Source organism: Triplophysa dalaica, chromosome 15, assembly GCF_015846415.1.
Source record: "Triplophysa dalaica isolate WHDGS20190420 chromosome 15, ASM1584641v1, whole genome shotgun sequence".
NCBI lineage: Eukaryota > Metazoa > Chordata > Actinopteri > Cypriniformes > Nemacheilidae > Triplophysa > Triplophysa dalaica.
In genome coordinates this window covers 22,235,786-22,258,600 of record NC_079556.1, presented here as the reverse complement: position 1 = coordinate 22,258,600, position 22,815 = coordinate 22,235,786, and the positions used below count along the sequence as shown (strand labels likewise).

Sequence of the window (22,815 nt, the reverse complement as noted above, 5' to 3'; positions counted from 1 at the left end):
TCCTTCCTGTAATGACTATACATCTTAAATGATGTACAGTTGAAAGAAAAAGTTTGTGAAACCCTTTGGGCTTACTTGGATTTCTTCATAAATTGGTCATAAAATGTGTTCTGATCTTCATCTAAGTCACAACAATAGAGAAACACAGTCTGCTTAAACTAATACCGCACAAACATTATACGTTTTCATGTTTTTATTAAACACAACATGTAAACATTCATAGTGCAGGGTGGAAAAGTATGTGAACCTTTGGGTTTAATAACTGGTTGACCCTCCTTTGGCAGCAATAACCTCAACCAAACATTTCCTATAGTTGCAGATCAGACCTGCACAACGGTCAGGAGAAATTTGGACCATTCCTCTTTACAAAAGTGTTTCAGTTCAGCAATATTCTTGGGATGTCTGGTGTGAATCGCTCTCTTGAGGTCATGCCACATCATCTCAATCGGGTTGAGGTCAGGACTCTGACTGGGCCACTCCAGAAGGCGTATTTTCTTCTGTTGAAGCCATTCTGTTGTTGATTTACTTCTATGCTTTGGGTCGTTGTCCTGTTGCATCGTCCATCCTCTGTTAAGCTTCAGTTGGCGGACAGATGGTCTTAAGTTTTCCTGCAAAATGTCTTGATAAACTTTGGAATTCATTTTTGCATCGATGACAGTAATCCGTCCAGGGCCTGAGGCAGCAAAGCAGCCCCAAACCATGATGCCCCCTCCACCATATTTCACAGTTGGGATGAGGTTTTGATGTTGGTGTGCTTTGCCTTTTGTTCTCCACACATAGCGTTGTGTGTTCTTTCCAAACAACTCAATTTTGGTTTCATCTGTCCACAGAATGTTTTGCCAGTAGTGCTGTGGAACATCCAGGTGCTCTTTTGCAAACTTCAAACGTGCGGCAATGTTTTTTTTGGACAGCAGTGGCTTCCTCCGTGGTGTCCTCCCATGAAGTCCATTCTTGTTTAATGTTTTCCTTATTGTAGATTTGTCAACAAAAATGTTAGCATGTGCCAGAGATTTCTGTAAGTGTTTAGCTGACACTCTAGGATTCTTCTTCACCTCATTGAGCATTCTGCGCTGTGCTCTTGCAGTCATCTTTACAGGACGACCACGCCTAGGGAGTGTAGCAACAGTGCTGAACTTTCTCCATTTGGAGACAATCTGTCTTACCGTAGGCTTTTAGATATACTTTTGTAGCCCTTTCCAGCTTTATGTAAGTCAACAATTCTTGATCGTAGGTCTTCTGAGAGCTCTTTTGTGTGAGGCATGGTTCACATCAGACAACGCTTCTTCAGAACAGCAAACTCAAAACTGGTGTGTGTTTTTTTATTGGACAGGCCAGCTTTAATCAACACATCCAATCTCATCACATTGATTGGACCCCAGGTTGGCTGACTCCTGGCTCCAATGAGCTCTTGGAGAAGTCATTAGCCTAGGGTTTCACATACTTTTTCCACCCTGCACTATGAATGTTTACATGTTGTGTTCAATAAAAACATGAAAACGTATAATGTTTGTGTAGTATTAGTTTAAGCAGACTGTGTTTCTCTATTGTTGTGACTTAGATGAAGATTAGAACACATTTTATGAACAATTTATGAAGAATCCAAGTAAGCCCAAAGGGTTCACATACTTTTTCTTTCAACTGTATGTTAGACGGCTTGGGCGGAGCATCCGTTAACTCCTCCCCTTCAATAGGTCTGCTGCCAGTTCCATTTCAAAACAGCTTTTTTCATACATCCATTTAAATCTCAGAGAAAGACGAAAGCCACGGCAACTATTTTTCTCACTTGAAATAACATTTCACTCAGATGCGTCAAAGTACGGAAGACAAAACGACCGCAACTTCTGGTTCACGGGGACTTTAAACGTCACAGACGTCAACCATGTTCAGAACGTTAACAATCTTTCTAAACCATCATAAAGATGTCAAGAGGTCTACTGGGATCTCTGAATTATCTCTCGTTTTTAAACTCATCCTTCACCTGTCAAGCTCTTGAATACAGATATTATCTCCAGCGATTCTCTGGCGTTTGCATGTTTCATGCAAATCTCCTTTTGATTGTCTGGTGGATGGGTGATGGGGAATGAAAGGTCCCGGCGAGAGGGAAATAAATTGGATTTCGATTTATCAGCACACCTGCATACATTACACACACCGAGAACGAAACCACAGACCTTCACATTTCCCTCTTCGGCGTTTGGAATTCAGTGATAAAACAATATTCACGCACCGCCGACTCGTTCAATGAAAACACACAACGCAGAACTCAAATATCATTTTATCTTCACAAAGTCTTGATTGGAGAAGAAAATAAGATAGGCACTTGAGCTCCATGAGGGTTTACAGCACATTGCTATGCAGTTGCTAGGGTCTTGTGGATGGTTGCCAGGTCATTGCTATGCGGTTGATGATGTGTTCTGTGTGGTTTCTGAGTTGAAAACGTCGAGCCCCAAAGTAACCGAATGGGGTTTGTTGAAATGCAAAACATTTAGTCACATGGCTCTGAGCTCATTTATTCATTATTCTGATGGCTTTAGAATCACATGAGTCAGAGCTGACGGGCCGTGGGGCGGACCACCGTCTCCTGTTCTCAGCTCCAGAAGCCCATGTCACCGCCGTCACTTCGTCTTTCGACCGGCTCTTTGCCGTGTTGGCTGTCCTTTCTGGCAACCTCATTAACTCCGGTACCTTTGGCAGCTTTTCCACAAGCGTTTCTATGGCAACGTGAATCAAGACCTCGCTGGTTTTAACCAAACCAAGGCCAGAGCATCTGAACTCACTCAACGGGCATTTTAAGGATTTGTGGCGTTCTTCAAAGCAACCGCAAACCGGCTGAAATAAGTTACGCACAATGCAATTCTGCAGAGAAGTCGCAGGTTATGCGGATCACAAACTCCTGCGTCAGCTCTTTTAAATGCTAAACGTCTTCGTTCTTCAGCTCTTCCTTACTTTTCAATTTGAGCAAATGGACTGAAACTTTCGTTATTAACAGCATCAACACATGTAAACAATCCTATGCTACCGCAACAATTTTTATATTATTTATTTAATATCATAATCTTCTAACGATCTTTACATTTGTCAATGTCATGAACACTGAACAGTTTGTCCTTCTTTTATCTTTAACAAGACATCACGAGCACACTGAACGAGTTAAAGATGAGGAGGAAAGTGTTGCCGATAAGATGACGAATTCTTCCTTCTATTCTTCATTCATCCGCTGTCGGGTTATACGCAGAAAGAAATTCAATCTTCTTTTCAATTAATTTAACCGGCTGATACATAAAGCAATTCTGAAACAAAAGCAGCCGGATATTTCTGCACGGTCTCAGCGTAAAAGCCATTAAAATCTCATTCTGATTGGCTTCCTTTGATAAGTCAAATTTAACAACCGGCAATTAGGATTCGACGGCAGCTTTGGGAGGAAAAACTCTGATTGTTACAGCCACACTCCAACGAGACATCACAGAGAAGACATCATCTCAATGTTCTTCAGAAACACATCAGTGTATTACACGGCTTTAATATAGATCAAGATATCTGTCTCCAGCGCCACAAACAAGCATTTCTTTATTTTGTCTGAGGTGCATTTCTCTGACAGGTTTCATCTGTTCAGTTTTATTAAGGGCCGATCTTTCATATTGGCAACGATCCTCTCTGACGTCTTCAACATGACTCAGCATCTCATTTTCTGTCATTATAAATGGATTCTGTGTCCAGGGGCGGACGGACGGTTTGTTGTGGCTCATGGACACATTCACATACAATTGCTGCTATGAGACTCAAACACTGCATTTCCCATAAACACAACAACCTTCCTAAAGATATTCTCTCATAGAGAGAGAGAGAATGTTTATAAATATTGCTATGTGTTTCATCTATAGGCTAATGTTTATTTTTCTGTTAGTTTAATTAGTACTTTAATTTTGTAAATATGTTTCTACACTGTATTATTCTTTCTGTTTTTACATATTATTTCACTTCATTTCATTTTGCTCTACAAACATCTTACGTTTTTCCTTTGTAAACATGATTATTTTAAAATGAAATGTACAATCGTGTTTTATATGTTATGGGGCTTCGCACCAAAGCGAATGAAGTGCTTTGTGCGAGTACATTACATACAACGTCAATGCAAGGATGTGAATAGCTTGAAAATATTTGTCAGAACGCATCACTCATGCCAAAAATAACAAATTTTTCCCGCAAGTAATAAAGATTGTTCGCGTTTGGTGTGAACCCAGCATTAGTCAATCCAACAACCAACATAAAAAACACTGAAACTGAACAACATTATTTAAGCATTCAGTAATCTCACTTATTACACGGCTTGTTGGAATACATTATTCTCATTGGCCAGTCGCAACATTAGCAGTTTTGTTATTCCCAGATAACAACCGCTCAAAATTAATAACACATGGTAACACTCCTGATCACACTGCCGGGGCTTATTTCTGCGATAACAATCGGCTGCCTGTACATTATACCTTATCAATTTTAACTTTTACATACAATGTACACACAAAAACTTTTTCACATCCAACACTGCAAAAAATGACATTCTTAATTAGTATTTTTTCTTGTTTTCCAGTCAAAATGTCTAAATAATAATGAATCAAGAAGCATAAGAAAAAAGATCTTGAATTGGTGACTTAGAAAAAGGTGAACCTTGATTCAACTTAATTTTTCTCACCCCATTGGCAATTTTTTTGCTTCTTTTAAGCACCAATTCCGAAAAAAATCATGTTTTCTACTAAACACTAAACTTTTGCTAAGTAAGAAAGTCATTTTTTGCAGGAAGTTGCAAATTTTTTCATAATTTATTATTTTAAAAATCTAAATTCAAACTGCAAAAAAAAAAAAACTCTAGACTACATATAGAAGTCAATCAGAACTGGTTATCATTTGCTTTGGGGAGGTGATTCCTCCATATGAGTGCACTGCATCAAACACACAACACACATCCGCTCCGTCCTGGTCCTCCTGTGTCTGTGCACTGATATTCTCACATGATTCAGACGTGTATCGTGTCACTTTGTGTGGGAAAGAGTTCACCTGGCAGACCCCCGGCCCACAGGATCCAGATTTAGATCACGCTGGTCTGGATTTAGTATGACTGCAGATGTCTGTGTGCCTGTGGCAGACTGTAACAGACCATTACCCTCATAGAGAGATACTGATCACCCACCAGAGCTATTAACCTATATACACCACCAGAAACACACACACAAGGACAAACTTAAACACACACACACGGTTAGAGAAGCCCAGTGCAACAGGAATCTCAGATTCTTTTTAGTCACAGGAGGATGAGAACTGAACCCACTGACAACCAAACGACATTTATACAGCGGTCAAAGATCCACAACAGAGCGTTGGGTTTCAGAAAAGGGATGATTACAGTAGTGTTGTGATTTGTGTTTCTGGACTAAATGAGTCGTGATGGACCGGACCGTCTGTCTTACCTTTGGGGTTTTGGTGCATTTGCCCGTTCTTGCATCTTTGATGTAGGTGATGTCCAATAGGTCGGTCTCCTGAAAGAGGGAGGGGCATATGCGTTCATTTCACAGCTCAATATAAATGTCACACACTGAGTGATATAAACAATGTCACGCCGGAATCGATGGATACTCTTTAAAATATCACAAAAGCCCTTCAGACATCACACGCGGTGGAAAATACAGAATTAAATATTAAGCAGATGCGACAGATACATAGTCAGATTCTTGCACGTTCAAGAAAGAGAAGTTGTAAAGCACATTGATGTGTAATGGATGGTGGCGTGGAGCTCTGCAGTGTTTGCGTCTGCGGTGTGTAATGCGCAGGATGACTGATATGACTTCTGACAGCTGCGGACCACAGCTGACGGCGATCTTGTGGTGCAACTAAGATGGAACAAAGAAAGAGCCGCTTGCTGTTTGTACGCATCTGTGCGGCGCTGGAAACCATTGGAAGATCAAAATAGAATATGCTTAAATTCTCCAGCGACAAAAATGATTCACCTACGTCCACCTGGATAACACTTGAATTCAGCTTCTGTTTGTTTTTTTCTGTTTTAGTGACTAATGTATGTGTGATTGTAATGTCTACAATAAAATTGTAGTATATACTGTATCTCACATGTCTCCCACATCGTTTATAAACAATAAACGTCCGTCTAGGTTTCGCTTGATCTAAACTGACACATTGACTTAGTCCAGTGGTGTTGTCTAGTTTTTTTGTAGTGAATCTGGTTTCCCCCCGCAGCCCACTCACTCGCCTCAGGTCGACAACCCATGAGCACCACCACACTCACGAATGTAAAGAGTATGCCTCTATATGTATCTGGTCTTGTTAATCACTGTCTCTCCGCCAGTTTAAGGGGTCATATGACGTGAACACGTGTTTTCTGTGTCTTTAGTGTGTTATAAGTTGCCCATGCATGTATTAGACACGTAAAATTGCAAATATTAAAGTGTGGGAACAAAAGAGTTATTCTATGTAAAAGCGAATGCTCACCCAGACCTGCCTGAAACACCTCATGTAACCACACCCCCACAAATCTACATCAGTTGGTCTAATATGACTAAGACCACCCAAATGTATACTAACGTAAGGTGGTGTACCTGTCAGTACAATTGAAGAGGAACCAGATGTTCCAAATATGGTCAAAGGCGTTACATTTCCTCACACGCTTGCAGTATTCACCAATCACTACACACTGGTGAACTGGCCAATCACAGCACACCTCGCTTTTCAGAGCCATAAGAGGCGGAGCAAAGAGGAGATACAAACATGCACGTGTGTGGAAAATACAGCGTTTTTTCAACCTAAAATCCTGTAAACTTTTTATATTATATCTAAAATGAACCATAATATTCCTTTAAGCCGTGTCATATGACACTAAGAGTTTAAGAGTTTGATTTAGCCTTAGGTGGTATATGTATACAATCGATAAAGCACAGGTTTTATCAGCTGGCAATGTTCAATACACATTCGTCATCCATGTGAAAACTCAGCTATAGTCATTTATTTGTGATGTTTTATTTCTACATAAACCCATGCTGTAAAAAAATATTACATAAATTCTAGTGGTTTACTAGTACGAACCACTCATTTTTGGCCAGCGGCGTGATTGATAGTTGGAATCAGCTGCGTGGACACCGGTCCTGCATATCTCATGGAGGAGATCGAGAGCATAAGAGGACGAGCGACGGGACTGCTGACGAGAGAGGACCATGCCTGGGTTTATGTTGTGGTTTGTTTTATTTATGTTCTGTGTTATTATTTGATTAAATGTTTAAATGTTTGCCGGTTCCCGTCACCTTCCTTTTAATAGAACCGTATCACACTGATGCTCATCATCACTAATAAAAAAAAGTATAGTTTTCACACACTGGTTCACACTTATGTCATCTCTGATTGATAAATATAATAATTCACTTTTTGCAGTTTTATCAAGCATCTGTTGCACTTCTAGATCACTGGCAGTTCTCTAGAGGAACTTTCACAACGCTGGACAGGAGTTCTCATCTCTTATCATCTAAAACAATTATGTACATTGTAGTGAAAGTTTTCTCTCCCTCATGTATTAATTTACCACACAAAATAACGTTAGTGAAGTTAGCTAGTTAGATACAATTTAATAAGCCAAAAATCCCCTACAGTTATGTTAATGGTAACAATTATTCTCCTTTTATCAAAGAATACGCAGTGGTTTTATAATTGGGGGTGAGTTATCAGCAGAAAGTATAATACACCGGCCAACAGAGAATTCGATGGCGACCCGGGGACGGTAACATGATGGATGGGGACCCGCGTATAGCGTAGCATCAGCCTCCTGGGCTCATTTTCTGTACCACCTGCTGCAGTGCCCGTCGCTTCAGGGCAGACTTATGAAATCACTGAAAGAGTGAAGATTGAATGCTTGCTTGCTCTCCTTCTGTTCATTTCTCCCGGTTGCACCAATGGTCTAAAAGTCAAAACGTATGTATCCTTGTGCATTTTTAATAGGTATACAGATATCCTCTATCTTTTCTAGTGGATGTACGGCGTATACCTGCGTATCATGTAGACCATAAACTATATTAATATCCCGTATAAACATTAATAAACATTAAAGTGAACAATGTGTCAAACTGAGCTCAGATTTGTCTCGTCTGCAATCAAAAGTCAATATTAGTGAAGATCTCAATATCAACTCAAACATTTCTCATCACATTAATTCAAACGCAGATGATTTCACCACTACAATCTAGATTCATTTACACCTCCTGACTCTTCAGTGTTTACACAAATACACTCATTTCATTCTCTTTTGATTTCTCTTGAGCAATTTTAGAAGAAACTAAGTTGACTAAGTTGATACTTAAATGATACACATCTGAGAACTATGAAAGAGAAACATGTGAGCAAGAACATTTTCCTCTGCGTCCTTGTAACATTCACGGTGACAATGACAGGAGACGATTTCATTCCTGGTGTGACCTTCTATTCAGAATAATTGCAAATAACAGGTCATGGGCATCTGAATAATGAACGCATTTGTCATCTCTCTCTCTCTCTCTCTCTATCTCTCTCTCTCTCTCCCTGTCTCTCTCACTCTCTCTCTCTCTCTCTCTGTCTCTCTCTGTCTCTGTCTCTCTCACTCTCTCTCTGTCTCTCTCTCTCTGTCTCTCTCTCTCTCTCTCTCTCTCTGTCTCTCTCACTCTCTCTCTGTCTCTCTCTCTCTGTCTCTCTCTCTCTCTCTCTCTCTCTCTCTGTCTCTCTCTCTGTCTCTCTCTCTGTCTCTCTCCCTGTCTCTCTCCCTGTCTCTCTCACTCTCTCTCTCTCTCTCTCTGTCTCTCTCACTCTCTCTCTGTCTCTCTCTGTCTCTCTCTCTCTCTCTCTCTCTGTCTCTCTCTCTGTCTCTCTCTCTGTCTCTCTCTCTGTCTCTCTGTCTCTCTCTCTCTCTCTCTCTCTTTCTCTCTCTCTCTTTCTCTCTCTCTGTCTCTCTCTCTGTCTCTCTCTCTCTCTCTCTCTCTCTCTCTCTTCTCTCTCTCTCTCTCTATAAGCCAGTTCCACTATGAAAATTCAAGTACGTCGGTTAGCGCTTCACCAGCTCCATGGCAACAGCGGATGGTGGTGGTCTATGAAGGGGAGTCGGGTTAAAGCAATTTCATAAGACATGCATCAGGCCTCCTCGATATCCTTCTGCAGATTCTGCAGTCGGTGTGCGCAGACATCTGCTTCTGTGTCAGATCCACCGAGACTGTATCATCAAACAGCAGCGATCTCACAAATGTGCTACAATATTAATACTGGTTGTAAGCGACTGTCGTGTTTTTCTCATCTTTCACTGGCGACATTCTGGCCTGCGGTGTTTCTAAATATAGTCACCGTTGTATTGATTCAAAAGGCGCTCGGTTTGCATAACAATACAGGAGGCGATTATATTACTATTGGCCACCAGCTGCTGTACTGGAATGTCTCGTGTGTGTTTAAGGATATTTGACTTCATTGATTCTGTCAATAGATTATCGTGTAAAAGAGTTTAACTTTTTGCAAATGCAATTGCATTTTGCATCAAGAAGATTTAACTTTGAAAAATAAATAGTATTTGAAAATAAAAAGTTATTCACATCATACATGTTAATAATGTGGAGCAATATAAAAAGCGCTGGAATACAATTCTTGTTTTAATATGAAAAAGTAAAAAAAAAGTAACTATTGATAGAATAAGGCATAAGGCACATCTATCCTAATTTACAATTCAGAAAAACACATGAATAAAGATTTTAAAAGCAGGCTTTATTAGAAAATATAATTGCTTTTTATCTTTTTGATATGAGATGAGACGTGACCTTGAGGTGTTTTAATCAGATTCATCGGTCATTGTCATTGTTGGCGGCTCTTGTAAGAACACACTTACAGTCCCAATTAGCGACGGTTTATTCAATACCATCTGGAATCATTGAGTCACACTCGTGATATTATTCTAATATTATTCACAGACATCCCGCTGTCCTCATGTAGTTTACTGATATACATTTGAATCGAGTGACTGAATCACCATTGATTTTCTTATGTAACTCTGATATTACAGCACCAGCGGAGGAAGAGGACGTTATATTCGTGCTTTTCTTTGATGACATCACTTCCTGTTGGGTTAGGGTCCCTTTCTTGTCATTCAATTATCTTTTTTATAAGCTTAAGAGAATTATTCAGATATCTCAGTTTTTGTTTTGTCTTGGATGTGTCTCAAGAAAACAATATAGAAAGCATGGCTCAGATTGTTTGGTTTTACAGGATTTCCTATTGCATGCAAAAGCAGTCACTTTTCTTTTTGTCAAGTATATTCAGACTCAATTGTCACAAGAACACTTTCATTCTGGATTTTTCCCTATTAAGAGAAGCATTAGAATTCTCTGTGTGTCATTATAACACTATTACATTAATATGTTTTCAGAAACTAAACGCAATTGCTTACCATTCAGGAACATAACAAAACAATCTGTAGAAGTTCACAGCTCACAAACGCACCTGAACTAATGGTGTTACGCTTCTGCCAGAGGGTGAGACGATTACCCATCATGCACTCCAACATGAACTACCAAAGTATTCAGTAAAACTGTCAACAACGAAAGGATCTTTCTTTGAGTATGCATTGCTTTCGTAATGAATCTGAGTCCAGTTTAAAACTGATTCTGGCCAGTTTCACACAGATATAAAGACATGAACTCAACCTGACAAAGTGTTTTGAGGTCTAGACACCCGAGTTCAATATCAATGTCATTCACTCGCCCAAAACTGATGCCATCCACTTTTAAAGAGCGCAACGGTTTGAATGACACAACAGTGATTTTGAAAATTCCACGGCTGATGTGAAGGTAAAAAACAAACATGACATGTCTTATTATAGTAATAATTCTGTGTGTGATTTTAATACGCTGTGACTTCATGTGCTGCACTTCACCCACACGCAACTCCAGTCAGATCATTTCATAACAATTACACTTCAACCCAATCTATTCCAAACACCTGCTGCATATCACAACCAACAATGAACTGATAGATGGATGGATGGAAAAAATTGTCTGTGGCTTTGCTAGAAATGTTGTTATGATTTAAATTGGCACACACACGTACACACATACATAAGCTCACACACACATGCACACACAGAAGCACAAACAGGTTTCTGATGAGCCAAACTCTGAGGCGATGAGAGCAGTTGGCTGTTAGAGCTCCATCTGGACAATAGAGTCACTTCATATCACTCCCCGCGGCTCGACCTCAACTCCAGATTTAGAAACTGACACCCTTCCATAACTCAAATAAACAGTTTTCTTCTGATCAAATGCGAGCGATGCTCTCGATTTTGTGTCACATTTAATGTCACGGCAACTGAAGCCTGAAGCTTTTTGATCCGTTCGAGAGTTTGACAGCACAGGTGACTGAACGCAGAACACATAAATAAATCAAACACATCATCATTTTCATCAATCAGTGTTTTGATTTCAATAGCTTTACCTTATTCTGATCCGTCCAGTACAGAAAGAAGCCCTGCGGATCCACGCGCAACGTTACCGGAGTCACAGTAGACGAATCCTGAAAGCAAAATGAAAATATTGAGCACGATTAGGCTGAATTAAAAGCAGATTTTTACATTTGCTATCGCATACATGCCAGGCAGCACAACCCTTATGAAAATGAACCCATGGATTTATTAAAGTAAAAGTGTCAGATGCTTTGGGACACACTGATGAACATTTGAAGAAATTTTTTGAAAAATAATCCTGATTTTATTGTGTTTTATTGTGTTTGTTTGAAATATTATTAATTAAATCAAATCAAAGCAAATGCAGTTTAATTAATATTTATTCCAATCCAAAAGAAAAAAAATAAGATGATTTTTAACATTCCATTCCATTTTCTACCGCTTATCCAAAGACCTCGGGTCACGGGGAGCCTGCGCCTATCTCAGGAGTCATTGGGCATCAAGGCAGGATACACCCTGAATGGAGTGCCAACCCATCGCAGGGCACACACACTCACTCATTCACTCACTCACTCACTCACACCCTACGGACAATTTTTTCCAGAGATGCCAATCAACCTACCATGCATGTCTTTGGACCAGGGGAGGAAACCGGTGTACCCGGAGGAAACCCCCGAGGCACGGGGAGAACATGCAAACTCCACACACACAAGTCGGGAGCGGGAATTGAACCCCCAACCCTGGAGGTGTGAGGCGAACGTGCTAACCACTAAGCCACCGTGCCCCCCTGATTTTTAACATTTTAATTAATTTTGTATTTATTTTTTTGTAACCAAACTCTTCATTTGTTTAACCAAAGTTTTACAAATACATCAATAAAACAGCAACAAATAACATCAAAACAGAGAGTAAAAATCTCTCTATATAAAGTTACAGAATAAAAATCTGTATCAGTGCAGAAGATGAAAAAGTCATTCTGGCTGGCACAAGAAGGACACGAGGTATTTCTGCAGCAATCCACTTTAAAACATGTTTGAGGTTTGACTCACACATTGCATAAGAGGTTCTTTTTAGTGCCATTCATTTCACCTCATAATTCAGAAAATTCCTGCGGAGCAACAGCCAGCACCTTCTGCAGATTTACAACCTTTGAACAGGCACGCTGCCATGCTAATGTCTCATCTGATGAGGAAAGGTAGCGTTTTCCCCTCGAGCAAGACTGTTTGTCAGAGATCTGTACGTGATTGTGTTATTTTAGCGCTTGCGTGGGTCTGCTCGCATTCTAACTGCACGTCTGAGTTGGGCGGCAGAGCGTGTCTTAGCTAATGCAAGGCGGGCAAGAAGACAGCGATTTAAAGCATGAAAGTTGCCATAGCAACAGGCCAACATTTTCGGTTTTATTTGCTGAGAAAAGCCCTTAAAACGTCAACGTTTCAAGTACAGCTTAAAGCATTGAGGTTTTAATTTTAGTTTTTTTTAAATGCATTAATTTAAAGTGACACAGCAGAATACTGTCTGAGACTGAGCAGTGTGATGTTTAAAGACATCAACAGGACCGTTCAGAATTCTAAATTCTGTCATCATTTTTTCCAACCAAAACCTATGCGTGAGTCTCTCTCCAGTGGAACACAAAAGAAGAAATTTGGAGAAATGTCTCAGTGGTTTTGTGTTCATACAATGGAAGTCAATGGGGTTCGGTGTTGTTTGATCATCAACATTCTTCAAAATATCTTCTTTTGTCTTCTGTAGAAGAAAGACAATCGTGAAGGTTGTATAACCTGAAAGATTTCTCATTTTAATGTGAACTGTCCCTTTAAGTGTGCAGGAAAGGTCAGATATCTCTTCCTCCGTTGAAACACATGAGATGCTCTTTGGAACATTCTCACATTCTGTTATTTAAAATAGGTGCACTACACTAAATATAAAGACCTTTACAAATGTAAATGAATCTCCTCAAAGGAGGATGCTGTAATGAGAACATGTATACACACACACTGACAGATTTTGGGACGTTAAAAGAGGAATTTATATTCTGCTTCAGTGCATTTTGTCATCAGATAAAACTTCTCAAGCACCTTGTATCAACATCAGTGAATATTTAGCTGTGGTTAATTTTTAGATTGATGTGGAAACCTTTTCAGTCTCACATTATTAAGAGTGTAATTGTCTTGGAATCGCTTAAACACAAAACCTGTCGGATCACTTCTATGATGTGAATGATGTTTTTTATCCAGAGCTCATTCAGAAGAAGTGAGTTTTTCTGGTGTTGAGGAACTCTCTCTCTCTCTCTCTCTCTCAAGATTCCAGATTCAAAGGAGCTTTATTGGCATGATAAAAAAGTGTACATTGCCAAAGCACAAGATTAAATATAAACATCCAGAAATACAGATTAAGATAAAAAATAAGATAGAATAAAAATAAAGTCTATAAGTAAGTCTCTCTGTCTCTCTCTCTCATCCAACAGGTGACACACACACACACGCGCTATAGTGAGACAATAATGAGTCAGTGCAGCTCATGTAACACTCAATACACAATGCGACACATTCTCTCTCCATCCCTGGACCACTCACATTCTCATAATACACAACACATCGAGTCCATGATCATTATCTCTGCCCGTTCGTCAGATTTGTGTCGATGGATTGATAAACGACAGCACGGAGAGTAACCCGATGTGAGGCTCAACAGCCTCCGCATCATGACAGCACAGATGCTCAATGTGACTCGAAGGAGACGTTGATGGACTTGAGAAGTCAAAGCGGATGTCTGTCAGTAATCATCAGCTCGAATCAATGAGACGATCAATCAAACGCGCACTGACGAGGATTGTTGCTGTTTGTTCAGCTCGGTGTGTGCATGGGAAGAAACGCGACGTCTGGGCAAACAAAGTAAAGCCGCATGCATTGCAGCATTTCACTGCAGAAGCATCATGTGTACACATTCTATGACTGAAAGACGCCAAACGCCCGCGCGCACACACAGAGAGAAAGAGAGAGAGAGATATGGTGACTTACCTCATCCCATTTCATAAATCTGCTGCCTCGCTTCAGACTCTCCGAGACGCACACCGGCTTGAGCTGAAGCGCATGAACGCCAGGCTGAGCACCAGCCATCCAGCTTCAACATTTACCCCCAAAACAGCTTGAAGAATCTGAGTTTCCCTCTTTCTTCTCCGAAAAGAAGCCAAAGCGGAGCGCACGGAACGACAGCCAAACAATTCTGGTGAACAGGGAGCCCTTTACGCGCGCGGCTGCTCATTTAGAAGCCATTGGAATATGAGCAGATGAAGTGCATCATCTCTCACTGGACTGAATGTCGCAGACCTGTGTCTCGGGACGGATCGGAGCAACTGAACAGCAGAGGGAAACAACAGCGGTCATGGATGATGGAGAGAGACTGAGAGCGTCCTCCGCACACGTTGACTCATTTGCGCACTGAGATCCAGCGCCTCCTAGCGCGAGCTCGCTCTCGCGCGCGCGTCCCTCCCCTGCTGGACACATGCGCGCAACTCTTAACATAAACATTTCATAACAGCACCGCAAACAGAAGCCTGGCAGCAAACACCTGTTTTTTTTCTTCTGGTCCTGTCGGTCCTACGATTCAGAACTCAAACATATTGTGAACCGAAAAAACTTTCGTTTCATATTCTTATCTACATTTACATGTATGCATTTGGTAGACGCTTTTAACCAAAGCGACTTCCATTACATTATCCTATACATTTATACTTAGGTATGTGGAATCACCTGGATTCGAACCCACAACCTTGCGGTGTTAACACAATGCTCTTACCACAGAGCTACAGGAATGCTCCATTCAAAACGGTTATTGAAAGTGCTTTCCACATAACGATTTCAAATAATCATATAAACATAATCACAACAAGAAATATAAGGATTTTTTAAATGATTTAAAAATTGATTTAGAGTGAATACAGTGATTATACACGAAATAGAATGCAGTCATTATGTATATAGAGTATGTGTTCACATCGGATCTCAGATAACATGTTTAGTTATATATCTACAGTAGTTATATATTAACATTCACTGTGAGCTGTATGAGTAACTTATGCAAGCAGTTTCGTATCTTCTCTCAATCTGATCAACAGGTCTGAACTTTCATACTCTCGTGTGTTATGTAATGTTTCTGTGTGGTGCTCAGATGTACAGTTACTTTGTAACAAAAATCCTACATAAATCTATACGCTGTGGGCCGGGTTGAATAACAAGAGCTGAAAATAATACACTTCTAAAGTAACCTGTGCTGGAGACACGACAGATCAGATACACAACCAGTGCTTGATAGAAGATGCTGTTATAAGTCACTCTCAAGCTCATGCAGAATGAAAAGACAGTCAAGCATGCACCACGTGAGTGCATCAACGCAACATCATACATGAATTAAACGCGTATAGAAACATTTATTTCATTTGTGTTTGATGGCACTAAATAAATGAGTGATTGTTGAAATGAGAATATATGTGTGCAGTTCCGCTTTAAGAGAAGCCGCTGGCGCTGCAGCTGCTGTTGTATTTCCTGCTTGTTTTGAATCATGAGTTCCGGACTCAATATGGCGGGATCGAGGCGCTTTGACGTGCAGAAATGTCGCACCCTTTCCCGCTGGATCTTTGCTGTGGTCCTGCTGCAAGTGTGTCGGGTGAACGCGCACGCTGACGGCGATCGTGTCGTGGTCGTGGCCGATGGCAACTGGACGCGGATTCTGGAGGGAGAGTGGCTGATTCAGTTGTACGTGTGTCATCTATGTGTGGTGAATGATTGTGACGTGTGCATCGCGTTCGGACAGCGTGTGATTTAACGACGCTTTGATGTGCCGCGCCGCGCTTTAAACTGCAACAATGTATCACTGACATGATCTGGAAATAAAGTGTAACAATAACACACTGTACTGTATGTGACGCGCGCGCTGCGCTTATCATCGCAAGTGTCCGTCAAGATTCCACGTATTTCTTCAAGGTTTCGAATCTTTACATATGATCGTGTTATTCAGTCATTGTAGAAATTATTCAATATTTTGATTTCATATTCAAACGATGATTGTGTGTGTAATGGCCTACAGATGGAGTGTGTGTGGGCAACGCCCACTGCATTCACTGAGACGGATGTCTACGAGACAGTTTGTGATATATGTCTTCATCTGGTATTATAAATGTGTTGCTTTATTACAGTTATGCCCCATGGTGCCCGGCGTGTCAGCATCTACAGACAGACTGGGAGAATCTTGGCAGAGAAAGTGAAAGTTTGGGTATATCAGTGGGCAGAGTCGACGTTACACAGCAACCAGGTTTGATCATTCCTGCTGATGCTTATAATGTTGTTTTCATTTGCTTTAATATTGCTGAAGGTTGAGTGATATGACCGGCATCTTACATCATCACAGTGTGTGTCATTTAATATGAAGTTAACAGTATTAACAACTCCTTCAATTAAACACGCCATGAGACCTCACATTGTTTGGCTTGTTAAGAAAATGTGTGTTGTTATGTGATCAGATTTATCATTTACATCCAAATGGTGATAAGCAAAAGGAAGGAGGGACCTTTGACCATAACAGGTGACCCGAGGACATTATTAACATTTTACAAGAGATAAAGAAACACCTGTGAACTTGCTGTGTTTTTGTGTGTGTGTGTATTGTTCTGTTAAAGTTAGTCCAAGAATGAAAATTCCCTCATCATTTCTACACAATTCTTTGCAATCGTCCCTTATATTCTTAAAAAAAGATTTTACTCATTAAATATGTTGTGATCATTCTTGATTCTGTCTTTAATATGTGTACTGGAAACGATGATGTCAAGAAAACTCCTCTGGTTGTGATTCTGCATTCTTCCCCTTCATGTTGTTTCAAACTTGTAACACAGAAGAAGATACTTTTGTCTCTGTGCTTTTGTCTCCGCACAATGACTGAAGGACAATGTTACACTAAACTGAACAGCACTAAAGTGTTTCCACTGTTGCCATGAGTCAAAGTTTTTACGGTTGTCATGTGGCATAAATGAAATCTATTACAGTGGGATTTTAATAGAAACAAGATATTTTGTTTACTGATGCAAACCTCACTGCTGCAGTGCAAGGCATTCCTGTGTGTGGTTGCTATGATGTTCTGGAGGGTTGCTATGGTGTTCTGGGCAATTGCTTACTGGCCCAAGTGAAAAGAGGCGACCCCTGAGCTCAGGTGCCTCCTGTGGTGCGCGTCTGTGAAATCGTTGCCTTTCATGTCAAGTTTTAAAGTGTATTGGAGGCCAGGACCTTATAAAATGACACAATGTGGAGTTGTTCTTTGGAAATTTCAGCTGGTGGGGTGAAAACTAGGTAGGTTTTGAAGCATGGTAGCTGGTTTGTGCTGGTTTAAACTTGTCCTGAGCTGGTGCAAGCTGGACCTGAGCTGGTTTAAACTGGTCCTGTGCAAGTGAAAGCTGGTCTGAGCTGGTTTAAACTGGTCCTTTGCTGGTGTAAACTATTGTAAACTGATCCTAAGCTGGTGTTAACTGGTCATGTGCTGGTCTAAGCTTGTCCTGAGCTGGTGTAAGATGGACCCGACCTGGACCTAAACTGGACCTAAGCTTGTTTAGACTGGTCAAGTGCTGGTTTAAGATGGTCCTGAGCTGGTTTAAACTGGTCCTTAGCTAGTGAAAGCTGGTCTGAGCTGGTTTAAACTGGTCCTTAGCTAGTGAAAGCTGGTCTGAGCTGGTTTAAACTGGTCCTTAGCTGGCTAGCTTAGCTAGTCCTTTAGTTTAAGCTTAAACCAGAACAAACGAGCTACCATGTTTCAAAACCTACCTAACCAGCATATAATGTTTTGTTCAAAAGGGTTTAATCTGTTTACAGCCTTCTCATGCTGAGGGGGCATTTTAGGATATGCTGGGAGGTTTTGGTGTGTCATCATCATATTTCTCTTGTGTTGTGCAGGTTTGAGTGGGAGGTTTCTGGTTACCACACTGCCCACTATCTTTCAGTAAGTCTTCCTAAACACAATCACTGTGTAGATCTCTCTTTCTTATGTAATGTGTATGATGCAGAGGAACTATATCTGTTGCGCATTACCCATCTGCAGTGCTAAAGACGGAAATTTCCGGAGGTATGTTTCGTCACGGACCATCGAGGATCTTCAGGCATATGTTGTGGACAGAAAGTGGGCGTCAGTTGAACCTGTGCCAGGATGGAGGTCACCGTCTTCTCTGCTGTAAATATCATGCATTTTATTATAAATATTCATGCTGTCTGAGATAACTTCCTTAAATAGTTTGTGATTAATAAGATATGAATGATTTATAAAAGCAGTGAAGAAGACATCCCACAACACAGTCTCCTCCTCTGCCTCATCTACTGTTAAGGGTGTAAAGGGGTGTAAACTGTTTAGTAGGCTATTAATTATTGCATTTGTCTATTTCAAAGATTTCAGGGAAGAGGCAAACGACAAATTAATATTCCATAATAATTTGGAATATTTTAAGTGTTTTTCTTTCCTTTTTCTTTTCTTCTGAATCAGTCTGTAGCCACTTCGGCGAGATGTGAATCAATGTGATGGCTGTCATCTTCTGTAGCTACCTCAGTGAGCATCAGTCAATCACCAGTGAATGTTAACATTGTTGTTACAGGAATATCTAAAACTTACCCGGATACAGCAATGCTATTTTCTGATTGGCTGTGTTGTGGTTATATTTTTTATTTGATTAGCCGGTGCGTGGCAGGGCCTTCTGAACTTTATAGGGAACTCGCTTGATTCCTCTGCGCAACTTGGTGGACGTTATCCTGGAAATTTCTCTGCGTGAGAAATACAAGGTGTGGCGTGTGAACGGGTTGTAATGCGTGTGTCTCACACCCAATGTGTGTGACTTGACAGCCCTGCTAATAGTTATATTATTAGAGACACCAGCCAAACACAAACTGGAAGTTAACTGGGGGTCATGCGTGTGCGCGTCCGATGAAACGGTCTATATAAGATCAACATCACGTCAGCAGTCAAAAACAGCAAAGTTTAAGTTAAATATCGTACCTAATGTTTTTTGTTTTGTTTTTCAGAATGTCAGGAACGGCTCATCTGTTCCGCTTGTCAGTCTGGATCAGAGTAAGAAATATTCCCTTATCTTCTATCAGCTAAATAGAATTTTCTACAGCTTTGGTTTAAATGTATAGGTGGTGTATAACCACAATAAATCCATCCTGATCTGATTTAAGAGAAAACCTGACAAGTCTATAAAATGGTCTTTTTCTCTGTTAAACACAGCAAATCCACACGTATCTGACCAACACTTTAGGGATTCCCTCGTGGGGTTCATACGTGATATTTGCCATCTTCACACTCTTTTTGGGTCTGATTCTGGGTCTGGTAAGTCAGGAAACATCATTTCTACACACGACTGTAGTCTGCATTTTGACACATAATTTTGTGGTTGGTGGAGAGTTCTGGAGGTACAGAGGGAGAAGTACTCTTGACTTGTGTACAGCGAGCTCTTGTGAAGCGGATCATGTAAAGAGACTCGTGATGATATGCGGCAGAAGCAGGATGAATTATATAATGCTTTTAGAAATCAAGAAAGTGCCACATTATACAACTGTGAGTTGTGTAACAGCGGCTCTTGTGAGGCTACAGTGGGCGATTCTCACATACAGTCAAATCAAACTTTCCAAAGTGAACTCACAGTTTCAACAAATTACATTTCCTTAATCACAACTTATACGCTCTTCACATTCTTCTCAAACATTTCCTCTGTATCTTTTAATGAAAGTCAGCGAGTGCAGCTGTGACACGTCAGTGGAGATCTGGTCCTCCCGACTGGGTCTGGTTTCTCCCAAGTTTTATTTTCTCCATTTATTTGTCATTGGACTTTGGGTTCCTCGCCACAGGACCGTGTTTGTCTTGCTCACCGGGAGACTGCTGATATTAGATATGATTGATTTTATGGATCTTGCTCGTTGTATAAACACCATGCACCATGCACTCATTTTCTGTGGTTTTCTGTTTTTCTCCTGTAAAGCTGATTTGGAACAAAACAGATAGTGAAAAGCCCTATATAAATAAAATAGAACTGAACTTATGTTCTACGTCTCTGTTAGATACTGGTACTGATCGCTGACTGCATTTGGCCATCTAGACCAAAGCACAAATCCGGTAAGAAACACCTTAACAAAAACATATAAACACAGACACACTGAAGTCATGAAACATAAGATGTTCTAAATCTCACATTACACCGACCAGCCAAACCCCCAGGACACAATGTTATATAAGATTCCCACTCACTGAAAAAATCTCTTCAAGACTTAAAGGAGCTGTAATTCCCCACATGAAATGTTGATGTACCCAACAGATACCATTGAACTAAGACATTTCTTTATTCTAACTCAATGATCATAAGTAAAGAACTTTAGTATTTTCATTTGCACACTACAAAGATAACTTTATTGTGTACATTATTTTGGTGTTAAAGAGTAAATATTTTGTGTCCCACTTTTGATTTATGTAGTGTCCAACAATAAGTTTACGTACATACACGGTGTTAAAACACGTAAAATTTCTTATAATATGCCGTTATTGTCTTCTCACTTCTTGACTGAGTATTCAATGATTCGAGTTTACAGAAGGTGACTAAAGGTCAAAATAAATAAAACTTTATTTTGTATTAACCCATTGGCAAATTCGCATTATTTAATTACAAGCCTAAACTTATATTTTGATAATTATATTTGTTTTTCCTTAATATCTTAAGTCAACTTGCTTGTCAAGTATGTATCCTGATATAAGACTTTTTAGATATTTGCACTTGAAAAAACGAAGAAAAATAAATATACAGCATGCTGACAAGAGAAGTATGACGTGTATCGTTTCAAAGTGTGTTTTACTGCAGCACTGACTGACCCAAGCTTTAATAAATTGTCTTTTGGATCTTTGTGTCTTTGCAGTTGTGATTGTGAGGGATGAGGCGTCAGAGGAGGAAGCGGAGGAGAAGCGCACATCTGATAATGAAAGCGAGAGAGTGTCTGGTGAAGAATCCACTGAAGATGAGGCTCTTTCATCAGACACGGCAGTCAGTGGCAGCGACCGCTCTCCACCAGAGGGGGCAGCAGAGAGCTCGGTGAGAAAACGCAAACCGCAGGGTTCACACCCTTCAGAGGAGACATAATGACCGCTGTTTACACCAAAAACAAAGAAGAGATGTCCATATCTACAGGATAAGCAAGGCGATGCCAGCTTTCCCTGCAGAACACGGTGTGTCCATTTGATGCTTTCACTGCGGTCCAGTTAGTTTTACTGTGTGTTGATTACATTTATTGCCAGAGGTCTGATGCCAAACCTTCACATGATGATTTTATATTTTGTATAAACGCGGACCATGTGGATGAGTTTGCGCATCTTTTGAATGCATGTTTACAGCGTGAATCTCACCAAACATCCGGCTCACATCATTTACTGCTTTTTTGTGCTGCCATTAATTTATACAAATGTTTTATTATAAAGGATACTGTATTACAGTAATTTAGTAGTTTTTATACTATAATATAACCGAAGAAAACACATTTGCCAGAACCAGTAAAACTCAAAATGGATGTGCCTAATATTCATAAAACTGTCTTAACACAAAATTCAACTTGCTTGATTTCTCTTGAGATGTTTGAGTTCTTGGCATGTTTTGTGAGATTGGTCAGACGCTCCTTTCGTGTTGTTCTGTATTTGGTGTCGATGATTGTTTTTATGTTTGACGTTCCTGTCGTACGACTCAATTCCTGCATTTGTAATCCAGCTGTCAGAGAACGTTCTTACAGTATCTGCTGTCATGATGCATAATGAATATTAAACAGTGTATTATAGAACATTATTACATGTGTTTTACATACGAGCTCTCAGGACAAGCGTTTCTCAACAGTTTGTACAATTATTCCAGTGATTATAATTTGCACAACAGAACTTTGACGGTGTCTTCAGTATTGAAGTGAATGCACTCTTTGACGGCTCAATTGCCTTTCATTTTTGATACTATTGACAGACTGTTGAAACGTTGTGTAGCAAATAAATGTTTGCCTGATGAACATATTGTGAGTTTTGTAGATATGAAGCGGCACAGAAACACACCAGCAAAATCCTTCTCAGTTTCTGTGTTTCTGTCTCAGCTATTTATATTCTGAAACTGTACCAAAACACCTGTTGCCAATAATCTCTGTGTATTGTTATTGTATGACAGAGAATTTTAGATTGTAAATTGTATAAGGTTCGTTATTGCTGGGTGTTTGTTTTTCATTAAACAGTTTTACTTGAAACTACAATACGTGTTTAAAATACAGGATGGAGATACAGATGGTAATGCAGTAATAAAGCGCAAACAATGAACAAAACTGAGA

At 40.1% G+C, this 22,815-nt stretch overlaps 2 protein-coding genes across 2 annotated transcripts in view; one reads left to right on the top strand and one right to left on the bottom strand.

The window, feature by feature from the left end:
• LOC130436491 (1-phosphatidylinositol 4,5-bisphosphate phosphodiesterase beta-1) overlaps positions 1–14,911 on the bottom strand; it is a 39,380-nt gene extending 24,469 nt beyond the window's left edge. Inside the window, exons 1-3 of the mRNA XM_056767164.1 lie at positions 14,473–14,911; positions 11,488–11,565; positions 5,463–5,531 (exon numbers count right to left, since the gene is read on the bottom strand). Coding sequence (XP_056623142.1) covers positions 5,463–5,531; positions 11,488–11,565; positions 14,473–14,571 — 246 coding nt within the window. The 5' untranslated portion in view covers positions 14,572–14,911. The remainder of the gene's footprint in view (positions 1–5,462; positions 5,532–11,487; positions 11,566–14,472) is intronic.
• Positions 14,912–15,996: 1,085 nt separating this feature from the next.
• Positions 15,997–22,506, top strand: tmx4 (thioredoxin-related transmembrane protein 4). Its single transcript, XM_056767785.1, has 8 exons — positions 15,997–16,206; positions 16,647–16,762; positions 18,388–18,433; positions 18,533–18,661; positions 19,501–19,546; positions 19,706–19,807; positions 20,536–20,590; positions 21,382–22,506. The coding sequence occupies exons 1-8, from the start codon at positions 16,013–16,015 to the stop codon at positions 21,600–21,602; spliced, it is 909 nt and encodes a 302-aa protein (XP_056623763.1). The 5' UTR covers positions 15,997–16,012; the 3' UTR covers positions 21,603–22,506.
• Positions 22,507–22,815: the final 309 nt, after the last annotated feature.

Coding starts and splice junctions, on each gene's coding strand:
- tmx4 (XM_056767785.1), top strand. CDS start 16,013: ATGAGTTCCGGACTCAATATGGCGGGATCGAGGCGCTTTGACGTGCAG. Junction 19,547..19,705: donor GCTTGTCAGTCTGGATCAGA/GTAAGAAATATT, acceptor TGTTAAACACAG/CAAATCCACACGTATCTGAC. Junction 19,808..20,535: donor TGGGTCTGATTCTGGGTCTG/GTAAGTCAGGAA, acceptor CGTCTCTGTTAG/ATACTGGTACTGATCGCTGA.